Source organism: Xenopus laevis, chromosome 4L (genome assembly GCF_017654675.1).
Source record: "Xenopus laevis strain J_2021 chromosome 4L, Xenopus_laevis_v10.1, whole genome shotgun sequence".
Classification (NCBI taxonomy): Eukaryota; Metazoa; Chordata; class Amphibia; order Anura; family Pipidae; genus Xenopus; species Xenopus laevis.
In genome coordinates, this window is record NC_054377.1 from 59121715 (window position 1) to 59138558 (window position 16844).

The 16844-nt window shown below is 39.8% G+C and overlaps 1 protein-coding gene across 2 annotated transcripts in view; it reads right to left on the minus strand.

Moving 5' to 3' along the window:
• Positions 1 to 16844, minus strand: part of gse1.L (Gse1 coiled-coil protein L homeolog) — a 296035-nt gene that overhangs the window by 200838 nt on the left and 78353 nt on the right. For both annotated transcript variants that reach the window (XM_018257972.2, XM_018257973.2), the window contains exon 2: positions 6157 to 6331. In XM_018257972.2, the coding sequence (XP_018113461.1) occupies positions 6157 to 6331 (175 nt within the window). The remainder of the gene's footprint in view (positions 1 to 6156; positions 6332 to 16844) is intronic.

A 16844-nucleotide genomic window follows, 5' to 3' on the forward strand; every position in this document is an offset into this window, starting at 1 on the left:
ATTACATTTAAGTACTAGTGTCCATCCCTGAGGCAACAAAGACATTGGCTGAAAGGGAAAAGGCTGTTATTAGAGAAGGGTGCTTTGATGAAAAAACTTGGTGACCAAAGATGACTTGAAACTGTCCTTAAAGGTCCATTTGCTTTTGATTTCTTCAACTTTCTCTGAAATATGGAGCAAGACTAGTATTTAATGAAAGACAGTTAAATGGCTATGGTAAAGTTAATTTTTTACGGTAGAATCCAAAAAGGCCACAAGTAAATTCCTGAGGGAGGGGGTAGAGTGGCTTAGAGGAGGAGAAGAAATTTTAAGTGATTAAGGGGATGCCGCAGCCTTATTATTAACAACCAGAATGGCAGGTATCTAAAGATTTTAAAGAGGCTGATTACATTTTGTGGGGTGGGGGGTTACATGTCCTTTAAGATTCAGCAGAAGACCTCAAAGTGGATGTGAAAGTTTGCAATATAATCTGCATGCAATGCTAGGCATATAACTCCATGTATTACCATTCTGTTACAGAATTTATTCTTTTCAGGTACAAAGAAGATTTTATTTTAACAATGCACAAAGCACAAATCGAGTAAACATACAGATGACACTGTTAGAGGATTCCAAATGCATTAACAATGAAATAAAATAAAAAAAGGATGAATAGGAGCAAATGAGAGTGAAAGGTAAATATCAAAATGAGGGATGGAAATTAAAAGAGGGGAAGTGCAAAAGAGGAGAGGAGGAAGGAGAGGATGGGAAGGAAAATAAACTGAGGGAGAGAGTCAAGGGCAGAGAAACAAAAGAAAAAAAGAAAGAAAGAAAGCAGTGGGACGAGAGCAGTCTCTACATTGAAAAATAGATCCTGAAATAACTGTATACAGAGCAGGAAAGAGTTAATGATGGAGAGGGAAGAATGTACTGAAAGCAAGGAGAGAAATGGCAGTATTGAGAAGGAGAGCTAATGGAGCAGCAGCAAAGGGGAAGACATTAAACTGGCACCTTAATAAGATGGAGAGAGTCGGCAACAGAGGTGTGAAGCTAGAGGCAGAGCACACACAGAGGTGAAGAGGAGCTAATTATACAGAGGCAAAGAGATGAAAGGAAGCTAGAGATACACAGGCACAGAGATCACAGAAACAGCCAGTGTCTAATGAGGGGAAACGTGATAGAGTGGGAGATAAATGAGGGATAGCAACGCACACCTAGCGAAGCAGGCCATAAAGGGAGCCAGAAAGGAAGGGGAAATCTAGAGTAACAATCAAAATTAGACAATGTGGGAAATAACATTCAGGGAGGAGAGAGGTGATGTTTATATTTGCCTTTACTACCTTAATCTCTGTGCAAGTCTATACAGTAAATTCTTGCATTCTAAGGGGTTTCAGCAGCATATCAGGGGCAAGGGGTTAGGGCGCAATGCATAATACTGTGAAGCTGCGGGACTGGTACACTGACATGATAAATTACTCCCAACTTGCAGCTTGCTGGAAAGATATTTACTTATATACATTGTGAAACCAGAGTCACATTCTCAAATCTCTAGTGAGCATGAGACCTGGCAGTAGATACAAGTTCAGAAATTAAACGTCATTTTTTCAAACAGGAAAGAAAGAACCATGTTTGTTTCATTGAATCAATTAATACATTTAAACAGCAAATACTGTTAAAATGCTGAATGAATGGACGTATTTATGAAGGGAAATGGAGCAAGGGTTGTATCGATGTTAAATGTCAAAACACACTTTACTGAAGCAAAGGGTGATTGATTAATTAGATCTAGTATGGCAACTCAGGAACAGAGATAACCTGTGATGGCCACACATTTGATTTGGAGACAGCTAATGTGTTTATTGACACACTGACTGTACAATGGGCAACATATATTGGAAGTCAACAATGGGCACAAGCTCTGGGGAAACCTGACATAAATCACTTTCCTTCAGAATGTAAACGAAACACTAGATATTACTGATGGGTGGGTCGGGAAAAATGCAGATGTAAGCTGCAGACAGATTAAGTAGGCAGTTTATTGGGCAGTGTATGGGGCCCTCAGACAGGCTTCCCCGATTGATATCTGGTTGAAAGTAGGCCAGATGTCAATCGGGGGGGGGGGGGTTTAAAAATCTTGACAGATCGAGCACTGCTCTGGTTCATTGATGCGGTCAGACGGCCTTTATTTTACTGGTTGTGATCCAATCATTGGGCCCAAGGGCCCACGATCGAATCAGCCAATATTGGCAATTTGGCAACCTCTCCAAACAAGCGGATGTCTGTGTGTATGGCGAGCTTAACCCGCACTCAACCCTAACCCACACAATGGTTGGCCAAATTTCAACCCGAACCTACCCAAAAAGAGGTGAACCGGTGGGTCACATCGGGTTTTAGGTCAACCCACACATTACTACTAGATACAGTACGTATGGTAATGAGATGTTGTCTTCCATATTTTGTGTTATTCACTGGTAAGCCTTAAGAACACAGAACACATTATTTTACAGATTAATTGGAAAGACCATTATTTAGATGAGGTACACTAAGGGGTATATTTATGAACATGGGAGACAAACATCCCCTACAAGATATAAAACAAAAGAAAAGATCTCATCAGGTTGCAGTGGGTGATGTCTGTCTCCCATGTTTATAAAAATGCTCCTTAATCTGCAGCCATGGAGCCGTTATCGAGCTAAATCTCCCACAATTCTCTGGGAGGTGGCATTTGGATGATAGAAGTTGTAAGTCAGAAACAGCTGAGGGCCACAGCCTGAACATCCTTGCTCCAGTAACATTGTCCCTATGCTCCAAATAACTGTCATGTCCTGAAAGCCTGCAACATTTCTTTTATCCAGGTAGCCATAGTGGCTTATATCAAACATGGAAATATGTTGCTGCAAATGGTGCTGAGACAAGACACAATGACTGGGATTGGGCTACAAAGCCTAAATAAACTTGAAGACTGACAGCTTACCCATCTTGGGGAGATATTTGCCAATGCATTTCTCACAGCCTTGTGTTAAGGACATATCTAATCGATATAAGCCTCAAGTTCCTTTTGCATTTTTTTTTATTACACACGTTATAGTTGAAAGCCCTCCCACTTGCCCCATCCTTTCCATCAATGCTGCCCTGGGTAAACTCACCCATGAAGTTTGTTTGCCATCCCCTGCTCTTCCCCGCCATGCTGAGATTGCCGTCCCTCTCCTTTGGGTGAACTCAGGGGATATTTTAGGGTGATTTTAGAGAAGATGAACTGATGTAGAAATTTAACACCCCTTATCCTAGCTGAGCCCACACAGACAGCTTGCAGTCTGTTAGCTTCACCTCTCTTCTCCCTCCTTGGGTCTCCCCCTTCTTCCAAGACCGGATTTAGACTCTGAGCCACTTCCTGACCGCCTGTCTGCCTGGCGCTGCTCCTGACTCGCAGCAACGGCTAATTTATTGACTGCAAATTAGGGCCGTTTTCTTCCTCTCAGCCAAAAGCAGGGAGGAGGCAGGGGGAGGATATGATATGATATAAAACAGGCGGTCTGCTTATCTCACTGGGGTAGGGAATACTTCTGCATAGCCTGAGCCAAAGCTGTACCAGTCAGGCCATAAACTCGGATTAAACCCTACCGCTGCTACATGGGGAATGCCGTGCCATGCATTATACATTACATTATACGGCACATAATGACATTTCTTCACTTATATTAACCTCTGACTGCTGCTAGGTAATAAAACCATTTACTTTGAGATTAAAAAAAAAAAAAGATAAAAAAAAGACAGCCATTGGCCTCTTCTAAACTAGCAGTATGTATTCTGACTAACAATGTGCTGGTCGGGTTAACCTGTAACATGTCAGTTGTGTTGTCTAGGAGATTTCAATGATATAACTTTCCTTCAAACTGTGCTTAGCAAACATACATTACTATCTTTCTTAGCTCAAGTTCAAGGTGCCACAAGTCTTCTGCAGCAATTGGAGCTGCAACAAAGGCATTTTGTACATCAGCATGAAAACACCTGTTCCACTAAATTATCTATCAAAAGTAAAGCTTTTAGCAGTATGGCAGCAGCTCACAATTATATATGGCCATTGCAAAAGGCATCACAATTGCCCCTCTCAGACCCCAAGTACTTTGCTTATTATAGAATTTATAACCCTATCCCAATAGATTGTAAGCCCTTGTTGCCTGGGCCCTCAGTATCTAATGTATTAATTTGTTTGGCAATTATTATGTACCCTTGAGTACAGCACTTCAGAATATGTTGGTGCTTTATAAATAAATGTAATAAAAATAATAAAGTGCTAATACAGTACAGTTCAACAATATCACACACCAAGATCACAGGAAAGAAATAATGGTGCATGGTAAAGACCATTTACCGCCACATCAGACGTCAGGAGAACAGACGTGTAGACAAGTTTCAAAAATGCCTTTATTGGAGTAAGTGGGACATATTCCAACAGGAGATCCTGCTGAAGTCTACATCTGTTCTTCTAAAAGTGCAAATCGCACCTCAGTTTCTAAGAGATAATCCCTTGTAATAATTTCCCAATAACCCATATACTGTATTATTAATAGTAGTAGCAGCTTTTATAAATACAGCAAAAATGAAGTTTGGAAGGTGATTTGACTTCAAACACCTCATTAACAGATATCCCTATAATGTGCTGAGGATCATGCTTGTGCTTACAGAGGTGCAGGCAAGCAGTATTACTTTCAGGGTCTCAGTGGGAAAACGTGTCTCTAAAATGGCAGCACATTTCTTAAATTTTGCAAGAGGTTACACATTACTGTAAAGCTAGGGTGAAATAATGGAAACAAAAATCCTCTGGGGCCAACATAGAAAACACCATTCAAACCCAAAGCTATGAATGATATCCCCTTGTTACTACGCACATGTGAGCAAAAGTAGATTTGTGGGGTATTGCTGTTTTCTATGCTGGTGTTTTTCCATTGCCCGGAGCTCTATGTGTGACATTATCCTTTGGCTAATGCTGCACTCAACATCTCTACCTGAGCATTTCCACCTGCGGAAAATCATCCAATACCCCTTATCATGCCTGCCATTTACAAGAGAAAGCTGTCGGTCACCACTCATGATTGGGACTTCCAGATGGAAAATGCACATTTGATCATTTTCAGGCCAATAAACACATCATTAGTGGTGCTTGGCTGTTTACAAACATGTCAAGTGGTAACAGAAGGAGTGCCTGCAGTAATTCTAAATAGCTGAAGGAGGGCGCCCGGTATTTGTACACTGACATATTCCCACTGCCTTTGCTATCAGGTCAAAATCCGGGATTTTCCAAAAAACTAAAGAAATCTTGACAAAGTTAATACCCAAAGTGGGGAAGCTTTGTCAGAACTAAATAATTTGTGTCTGTCCTTGGACAGACACACTGACATCATCTTCATATGTTAAAATCATATATCAAAATGGAGATAACATGGAAATGTAATGTTCCCTGAAATGGGATCTCCCGATGGGCTTCTTCTACATCATATTAAAAGCCACACAGAGTTTAGTAGTAGTTACCTGTAGAGGCTGCATGTGGTCAGCTATATGAAACAAAGGCCATTCCTGCACATTGAGGGCTTACCTAAATCTCACAAGAGAGTGATACAAGCATACACATTTTAGCAGCTGGCTGCCTTGTGTACAACAGCAATACGTAAAAGAAAGAGCAGCTGGCAGGCAGCCAGAGGGAGCAACCTCCCTAGACTGCAAAGTAAGTTCACCTGCCCTAGGACTGGGAGGGTGCACAGCACCTGTTCTTCCCGCAGGGCTGAGCAAAGTCAACACGCTGCAGAGATCTTCTGTCTCCAGTTTCTTTCCGTTGCCATTCCATTAACCTCATTCATGCTGGGAGACAGCATAGCTCTCACCCTGCCTGTTGATTAGGTAAAATGATACAGAAACTTCTCCTTCTAGTAAGCTGACAGAACTACAATGTATCAACAAATATCATTTAAACAAGTGATAAATACATACATACTGGGGAGCAGAATACCCTGACAGTTTGTGTACTATGAAAAAAGGTAATAACATGTACAGACTTGCATTACAATGGTATCAGTATGACCCAAAAGGGAAGGTCAGGGATTACCCAGACAATGCTTTCCTACTTATCAGGTTACCACTAGCTACTCTAACATAATCATTAATGCAGAGAGCGCCACCTACTTGCAGTCCCTTGGTCTACACGTTGCACATCTAAGCTGTTTTCCTGGCAATGGACCGATGAAGTAGCTTCTCTGCTTGTTTTGGGACTCTTCTCAAGTTCTGGCACTATGCGTACAGTGCGACAAGACCCTGGGGTAGAGCCTTGGTGGGAAACATCACGGGGTTGAGGCCCAGCCTAGAAAAAACAAACAAATAAATTAGTTATTTATCTCTGTATCTTAGCCATTATAAGGTGAAGAAAAAATTTGTCCTCTCTACTGTTGTGAGGCAAATTCTCTATTTAGGCACACCAGCGGCCCACTGAGAAGTTGTTTTACATATCCAGCACTAAGCTGCTCTGTATTTCTCCAAAACAGAACAGCTCTAGTTCTATGGCTAGATCTATGGCACACATAGGGTTATATTTATCAAAGAGTGAAGTAAAAAATCTTTTAGAGTGAAATTCTGCAACTCCGCTTCCCTGTTATGCATTTTAGGATCAGGTTGTTTTTTTTGCAGGGGTACCTTTATGTAGGGATGCACCGAATCCACTATTTTGGATTCGGCTGAACCCCTGAATCCTTTGTGAAAGATTCGGCTGAATACCGAACTGAATCCTAATTTGCATATGCAAATTAGGGGTGTGAAGGGGAAAACATTTTTTACTTCCTTGTTTTGTGACAAAAAGTCATGAGATTTCCCTGCCCACCCCTAATTTGCATATGCAAATTAGGATTCGGATTCGGTGCATCCCTACCTTTATGAATAATGCACAGTGTGGGGAGAGAGAGGTGGGCGATGGCAGGCAGTTCTGGGGGACTGTTGTCATTAGGGTGGTTTAGGTCTCCTTTAAAGGGATTGTTCACTTTCCAAGTTGTTTTCAGATTGTTCACTAGAAATACAGACTGATTTTTTTTATCGTTTTTCCAAAGTTGACGTTTAAAGTTTAATGTTCTTGTTTGCGTCTGGCAGCTCAGTAATCCAGTTGCAGATTCTGAACTGCTACAATTTGCTACATTAGTTGATACATTGCTCAGCAGTATCTTTAGAATATTAGCAATTATTGCATCAATTCTAACAGCTGCCTTTAATGAAACAACAGGGATTCAGCTAGCTGGGAAAAAGATAAAAAATGTACCAACTAAAGCTCCCCATAGGCGCAAAGATTTTTCTTGCCGATCGACCGATGTTAGCGTAGTCCGACCAATCCTTCGAAATTATCGTGAAGTTAGTGGGATTCGAACGATCGTACATCTGTCAGAAAATTGATCGGCCAGGTTAAAAAAATCCTTGTCGGTCCCAGTGCAATCTATCTATGTTTGCAGGGCCAAGCAGGCAGCTACCCTTTGTTTTCCTGGCAAATTGGTCTTTTTAGTTGATGGACAATTTGTGCGATCGTATGATCTTTTAAAAATCTTTACATCTATGGCCAGCTTAAATGTAGTTTAGAAAGCTGCTTCAGTAAGACATAAGACGGTGAAAATTTAAACTTTAGGCTTTAATATCAGAAAAATGGTCACAGATAGAAAATAGAAAGTAATTGCAAAAAGTCTATATTTCTGGTGAAGAATCTGAAAACAACTGAACTGAAAAAAGTGTTTGAAGGTGAGCATTACAACTGCCCCAAATCTAAAGAGGTAACAGATTATCCGGTTGCTTATGAATTGCCACATCTCCAGAATTAGAGATGTATGGAAGTATGAAATCAGTTTTCAATACATATTACAGCTAGACTTCCCCTAATCTCCACTGTCAGAGAATCTTTATTGCATAAGGACTACAGGTCAGCCCTGGAGTGCAGTGAATTGATGAGGTGTGTACACCCTCTACAATGATCTTCCCTTTACAACATAGACAGCTGGCCTGTGTGTGGCAAAGTGTTTGTTAATGTCCCTGTGAAATCTGACCCAAATTGCACATTACAGCAAGCTGCTGGCAGAGAAGTCTCTTAACCTTTTATCTACTGCTCAGCCATTAACAGCGAGAGAAAGCTGTTTCTTGTTGTTGTTATTTCTCTCTGGCTGATCAAGGGGTTAATAAATAAAAGGAAAGCAAGAGCAGCTGGTAACCTTTGTGCTTTAGCATTTTTGATTACTGTATACATGGCTTAAGCACAGATAACAGGAAGCATGAGCCACACAATGAATGAATGTGTTGCATATCATAATGGACAGCCTGTCAAGACTCCTTCCCAAAGTCAAGTACCACAAAAAGTAAATTGTTTTTTGAAAGAAAAGAGTTCCTTATCCACCCACAAACTGAAAGGAGACAGAAAAGTGGCACTGTTATACCTACAATAGGAATGCATCAAACTCAGGATTCTTCTTAAACTGTTAGTATTCAAGCAAATCAGTCCAATAAAGGGTTAATTCGCCTTTTAATTAGCATAATGTGGAATGATTTACAATTGGTCTAATTTTTTATTATTGGTACTTTTTTTAAAATTATTTAGCTTTTTATTCAGCAGCTCTCCAGTTTAGAATTTCAGCAGCTACCTGGTTGCTAGGCCCCAATTTTACTAGTGACCAGACAGTGGTTTGAATGAGAGACTGGAATACAAATCGAAGAGGGCCTGAATAGAAAGATTATTAATAAAAGACTATAATAACAATAAGGGATGCACCGAATCCAGGATTTGGTTCTGGATTCGGCCAAATCCTTCTGCCCTGGCCGAAATGAATCTGAATTTGCATATGCAAATTAGGGCAGGGAGGGAAATTGTGTGACTTTGTGTGACAAAACAAGGAAGTAAAAAATGGTTTACCCTTCCCACCCCTAATTTGCATATGCAAATTAGGATTCTAATTCGGTTCTGTATTCGGCCGAATCTTTCGCAAAGGATTCGGGGGTTTGGCCGAATCCAAAATAGTGAATTCGGTGCATCCCTAATAACAATAAAGCTGTAACTTCACAAAGTAATCGTTTTTGGCTGCCAGGATCAGGGACCCCCATGTGAAAACTGGAATGTGGCAGAAGAGGAAGGTGTATAACTATAAAAAAAAAAAAATACTAAAATACCATACAAAAAATTACTTTACTTTACAACTGTACAACTTTGATTAGGCTTAAATCTGAATTCTTATGCAGGTTTTTGGGCTGAAAACTGGCTTGCTGTTTCAAACAATTTCATTTACATCAATAGGCATGTCTCAGGTGTTTCATGCCAGTTAAAATACGCTGCAAAAGTCATACATATATACACTTGTAAAAAATGGTACACTGATTTCCAAAAAAGCAATATACCGTTGTTCTACATTCTTAGGGCTAGTCCACACGGGGAGATAGCGACGCGTTTGCGGTCGCGGCGACAAAGCGCCGCGACAGTCGCCGCGACCGGCGCAGGCGACAGTTTTGTATGGGCGCCTATGTAAAACGCCTGTGCTAACCACACGAGGCGATGCGCTTTTCAACAGTCGCCTGAAAAAGCCTGGCGAGGCATTTTCAGGCGACTGTTGAAAAGCGCATCGCCTCGTGTGGTTAGCACAGGCGTTTTTACATAGGCGCCCATACAAAACTGTCGCCTGCGCCGGTCGCAGCGACTGTCGCGGCGCTTTGTCGCCGCGACCGCAAACGCGTCGCTATCTCCCCGTGTGGAATAGCCCTTACAGTATAATATATTAAATATATTAAATACAGTAACCGGCAGGGGTAACCTTAGTATCTGGATCCTGGCTCCCCAGGCAGTCTTTTGTCCTTACAAAAAGAAGGTAGCTGGATTAGTTTCAGCAGTCCACAGGTCAAAATTAGCTAAACATTTTCTGAATATGCACTAATGTGCCACCTAGTGGCAAAACAGAATATAAGAGGAGAAACTTGAGAAGTGTTCGTATAGGACAGAGAGATAATAATTGAATAGCTAAAGGTGGCCATAGACGCACAGATAATATCTTACAAAACAAAATTTCGTACTATATTCGGTGTATGGTGGGAAAAGAGCTGACCGACATCGGCAGAAGATTTGGATATCGGTCGGCTTATCAATTGGGCTAATCGGGTGCCTTTGAAGGCACCTGAACATCGGCCATTGTTAGCGCTGAATCATCAGATACAGGTAGAATTCTATTGTTTCTACCTGTATATCTGACGATTCAGCTCTACACATGTGTACTGAAACAAACAATCTTTCTAGGAAAGATTTTTTCCAAGAAAGATCGTAATTGTTAAGTCAATGGCCTGAAAGATCTTGCATGGTGCTGTGCTAGCTGTTTCTGAAAACTCATGCATAATGAACTGAGATCACTGTCCATACAAAAAATGAAAAACATAAGTTAGTTTGAAAATAAAAAATTAAGTGATAGAATGAATTATTAGTATTTAAAACGATACCATCAGAATCATGGCATGATCTCTTTAAAGATGTAAAGGGCTGTGGAAGACCATGATGTTACAGAGATAATAACAATAAAAATAATAATGATAATAAAAGTATGCATGCAAAAAAGTTAAATCAGAGGAAAACGATTCCTGCAGTCTACTGTAAAAAACAAAGGTAATTGCATGTGTCTCTTCACTTTCAACTAGAGATAAAGACAATAATTTCTAATTGTAGTTCAATTGTTGCAGATCTTCTGTCACAGCCAGTTCTTTAATGGATAAAAATACTTTATTTTTCAATGCAACTGGTTCATCTGTGTGACCTGGACTGCAGATAACAGGGAAGTGTATATTGTATACGTTAGAGAGCCTAGTAACACAGTATTCTCTCACATTCACACCCCTTTCTCGCTTGGTTTTGTAGCTGTCAGGAAATCATTCCTATTTACCAAAATGAGGAATAATTGATTTAAAGAAGCCATCTGTTTCTATACATGGCATATCAGCTCAATTAAGAAGGATCTGTCCCTCTTGCTAAGAGCTTGTCTCTCTGCACCTCTAAAAGAGAGTTTTCACATCCAGAACACATCCTCAAAGACTCACAACATATTACAGCCAAGATGAGTGATGGTGGTGTTAACTAATACCCACAGGCTTTTCAGTTTGGCAGAACGTCCATAAGACCCTTTGCCTAACCACCCTCTTTTCCATACAAATACATTCATACTGCAAACATGATAACTGTGCTTTCAGTCAGTCAGCAACATTTGAATAAGTAAGCCCAAATGTCAATATGTTAGGCAGCATTTCTCTGACCAACTCCATGGCCTTGGGCATTTTTGATAATACATCAAAGGCGATGCAAAAGGGCAAGTCAACCCCAAAGTAAAAATTTGCCTAATAAAAGAAAACATAATTTGCAATATACCGTTGCAGTGCTTTTATATTTATTTGTGAAAACAATTGCTATTGTAAGCATCATTTGCCTAGTTGTTACTTTTTAAACAATGTTGCAAAATTATATATATATATATATATATATATATATATATCAAAGACCATATACAAATTGTAATGAATGTATATTGCAAAGTTGCTTGGTATTATCGCTTGACATTCCCTTTAACCAATAAAATTTATGTTTAGATATACACATTGCTTGAAACCTTCTTGGCACTAGCCTTAGTATATATATATATATATATATATATATATATATATATATATATAGTGCTGTGATTTGGGGAAGTGTATATATATATATATATATATATTATATATATATATATATATATATATACACTTCCCCAAATCACAGCACTCACGATACGTGGATTAACCTTGCCTGGGTGCATGCCACGATGTTTTCATGTAGTCCTCCCAAAAAGCAGCCGCACTCACAGGACTTGTCCAAAAGATAACTAACGTTTCGGCTGTGACCCAGCCTTTGTCAAAGTTACAAAATTACATAACATTTTGTAACTTTGACAAAGGCTGGGTCACAGCTGAAACGTTAGTTTCTAAATAAAAGCATTTATATTTTGGATAAGTCCTGTGAGTGCGGCTGCTTTTTGGGAGGACTATATATATATATATATATATATATATATATATATATATATATATATATATATACATACACACACACATACAGGTATGGGATCTGCTATCCGGATTCGTTATTCAGAATGCTCCGAATTACAAAATGGCCATCTCCCATTGACTCCATTTTATCCAAATAATCCAGATTTTTAAAAAGTTTCCTTTTTCTCTGCAATAATAAAACAGTACCTTGTACTTGATCCCAACTAAGATATAATTAATCCTTATGGGAGGATATACCAGCCTACTGGGTTCATTTAATGTTTACATGATTTTCTACTGGATTTAAGGTATGAAGATACAAATTACGTTAAGATCCATATCCAGAAAACTCCAGGCCTCAAGCATTCTGGATAACAGGTCCCATACCTGTATAAATAGAGCAGCGGCTTATGAGTCTCATTTATAAATGAATAGGAACAGTATAAGGTGCAAAAATATGCATAAATATTATACAGAAAGTACTTGCATCTGGTCACTGTGGGGCCTACACGTGGCTGTATGCAACGTGCATGACATTTACAACTTGGTTGTAAGACATAAAATCTTTTGCATCTTGTAGCAACTATCAGCAGGCAAAATGTAACTACATTTGGGGAAAGACTTAACTAGTGGGGAAAACAAGTTTGTATTGCTTCAGTTTTCTTGTACTGTGCTTAGAAGTTTAAGGGTGACGCACAAAGGGAGATTTGTCACTCCAGTTAAATTTTCATTTCCACAGTTGAAAAAAAATCTCCCAAATGCTATAGGATATTATGATTGCTGCAAGTAAAACCTATTACTCACAGCGACCTGGCTGAATCACAGGAAAATGCAATTTTAATATCAAAGTATGCATGAACCTCCATCACTTTATATGACCCCCTAGCAATATATATCTGCAAGACCAGCAATGTGTTCAACTCTCTTATAATTTGATACATTATTTGAAACATTTCCTGACTTCAGGCTTTCTGCAAGTGCTCTCTGTTCTTTAATAAGGTCAAATGTTACAACCCATGCATTAATTACAGACATTTCTCTGATACAGCTGAGAAATGTATCAACTTATGTAGCAAACTTACAATTTAGAGAACATGGCCCTAGCTTACCAAGCTGCTTGTTGGGAAAACCAGAGAGAATCATTATGTTAAAGGACCAAAAAAGAAAAGAAAATGTAAAAAAGTAATTTGCTGGAGTACTGTCTGTATACAGTGCAAGTTAGATGAAATAGGTGTTTGGGAGAAACAGGTGTTTTTGAAATGTTAATATTTTCAAGTTATATTACAGCTTTATAACATGTTTTAAACATTAAATCAGCTTCAGAACACAGGCCAAATCACCACTTCCTACTTATAGCATCAATGTGACGCAAAAATGAAACAAAACAAACACCAGCCCTTTGCCAAGATCTCAATTTCCATATAGAATTACAGAATTTAGGAGGAGCCATTATCTCTACTAGTAAGAAGAGGGAAAGGAGAGTTAGCCATACTTCACCAGAACAGAATTCTATCGGTATATGCACATGGGACAAGGGCAAACACTTTGCTGACTGCATTTCAGGTATGCGGGAAACAATTGCTTTTGCCCCTCCATAGACTTTCATGGTAATTACTTTGACCCTGCTGGTGCAATTGTAGGTTAGTCAAATTTGGAACCTCTCAATGCTGTGTTTCCAAGCAAATAATCCCCTGACCCCCATTTTAACTGGGAGGATCCAAGTAAATGCCATGGCATTCTAGAGGAGGGGCATTTGTAAGAATCTTGGCACCTTCCAAGCTGGAAATCATGCAGGGAATAAAAAAACACCCTGTCAGAGAGCTATGCTCTTCTCTGATAAACTGCTACAAACTGTTCTTGCACCCTTTCATAAGTATATCCATTTGTCTACTACCTGAACTTGATTTCAATACTGTATCTGAAAATATGAAGCCCGTAAGGTGGCCATACACAGAGAGATCCGCTCGTTTGGCGATGTCGCCAAACGAGCGGATCTCTCCCCTGGGGATCTCTCTGGGGAATATCGGCTGATCTGGTCATGGGCTCTAGGGCCCAACGATCAGATCCTAGCGATGGGTAACAGGCGGTTGGATCGCAGGACCGCATCAACGAACAAATGCAGCCGTGAGCCAATGGACTTTTTAGTCCCGTCCGATCTACATCTGGCCGACTTTCGGCCAGATATCGATCGGAGAAGCCCTTCGGAGAGCCCCATGCACGGGCCAATAAACTGCCGACTCGTTCTGTCGGCAGCTTTTATCGGCCCGTGTATGGCCATCTTTAGAGCTCTGCACCACAGCTTCAGTGTGTCATTGGAAGAACTATAATCTATTTCTTTTTTTGTCGGATTACTGATAGATGTGAGAGAACCATATTTTGCTACCCATGGCCTGGGGGGAGTTTATTGTGAAGCCGTTTCAGCTCTGTTTTTAGGTTCTCTGTATGTTTTGCTTGGAAAGTTGCTGATTATAATGGGTTGTTGCAGGAGGATGGCTACAGGCGCAATAATATGCTTGTTACTGTCTGTCACATCTCCTGCACTGAAGAATTTAGCATGAAGACTGCTTTAGATGCCCTTGATAGCCGTCCAGGCAGGTTACGTTAAGAAAGCCTTTTGTGTTGCAATGTATTGTATTATATTTAGGAAGTTTTAGCGGCTTAGGCCAGTGGTACTGCACTGGTCCACCTGCATAGAAACACTATTATCAATGCAGGTACCAGCATGTAGGCAGACAGAAAGTGTATACTGTCATGTTTCCAAGCTGAAATCTATTCCCATGTTGATGCTTTACTATATCAATGTACTAAAGCAGTGGCAATTGTTTATTTATTAAAACATTACACAAAAAGTATAACAGCACAAGCAATGTTCATTAAACTCATGCTTACACAGATTAGTTTACTGCCCCTTTAAGAAATGATTTCTAATTCCTACAAGCCAACAATCAGAGACATGGCTAGTCACAAATGAGTTTTTCATCAGTAAAAGTTCATTGACTGTCTTGCACGGGCCAATATTATCAGCTAATGTGGTAATCTGCAACCAAACTGCATAGACTTAACTCATGTGATATTTAAGTGTAAATCTTTCTGCATCTGGACAGATTAAAAATACATAAATTGGAAAATCAGATTAGTAGGTACATGCAGTCAGTGGTTAAAGTCCCTGTCAGGGCCCCCACTGGTTGTTCTGCTGATTCCCGAAATGAGGTGTCCTTATTCTCTATGGCCTTCAGTATATGTGACAAAACTGTCCTGCAGCTCCAGTCGTTTCATAAAGAGTTTAAAAGTAGATTAACATCAGAATTCGTTTTTTTATAGTTGACATATAAGCCCTTTAGGCTTGCTGTGAGGCTTGGCAAACACAAAACATTTTAACATATATCCTGCTTATTGTGGGCAAGCTCTTCTGGAAGCTAAGGACACATACCTTGCAATGTTCATCGGCAATTGCAGGGTTTCTGCAGAGGGAGGAAGCTGTGGTTTGAGAAAACTGGTAATTTATATACTTAATGGAGAAAACCAAGAGCTTAAGAGCCAATAGGGAAACTGCTGTAAAATCCTAGAAGTAAAAGCTGCATTGTTTAATTTTGGCATATATTCCTATGCATGCTGGATGTCACTTGGCAGAAAGAACAGATTAGGCATCCATGAATAGGGCAAACTGCTAGGAAGTTCCAAGGTACCAAACTTCCCTCCTTCCACTTAACCGTTCCTAACCCAAATTACATGTACTATAGATTAACTGGTATGTCAAAAAGTTCCCAAGTATAATCTAAATGTGATAAATCTAAATGACTACTATTAAGCTCAATGGTCTTCTAAATTATAGCAGCTACTTACCTGATGACCAAGAATGTGAAATTCCCATTCGTCTGTAAATATGCCTATACATGACAGATTTGGTCAAGCTGTCTGGCAGTTTCGACCATCCGGCCATAAATACATGCTTAGGTGTTGGGTTTGAAATACCATCCTGTGATCCTATCAGATTCAATCTGATCTGTCTACAATGAACACTTTGTTGGAGATTACATAGTATATAGTGCATGAACAAGTTTCACATATATACCGCAGCTGCAGTGTGTTCAAAGTTCAGTTCCATTCTGCAAAAGCAGCAGTGCAGGAAGTAGCAAGGGAAAGACAGATTTGTTGCAAATATCTTGACACATAACTAGGGCAATGACACATGGGGTGCATCAGCAGGTATTTTCATTTGATTACACACTATCAGTGGCTTATGGAAGTACATAATGGTGTGTACAGTTACAGCAACCCTGAAAATATAAATAAATCTGGTAATTATCCCACATACTATCATGGTGTAGTCTTTTTATGTCAAATACTGGTGCTGTAAAGTGAACAATATGGCAGCTCTTAGACAGGGAGAAGAAAGGTTTTGCGCGAATACAAAACACCTTTGTGTTTCCAAGCTGAGTTGTAATGTTACTTACAACAATGTAAATCTATACCAAGGAACAAGCATATTTGCAAACTGTTTTTTTCTTGCTAAGCCTACTAGCTACACATCTCTACAACATTATGAATAATGAGGGGAACCAGCTATTGGGTTACAACATTACATAGTGAAAGGATCCTTAATCACCTTAGGTACCCTTGCCATTCCTCTGTCATTGCCCTGCGGATAATAACACTGCGTGCCCAACACACAGCCAGCCAGTTATTACTGGCATTCCATGCAATGTCACTGTGCCCCCTGGGAGGCTTTTAATGAGGAGAAATAGGAAAGATTGATTCAAGGACGCACGGATAACCGGCTATGAAGTACAAGCTATATCTCTGAGCTTCCA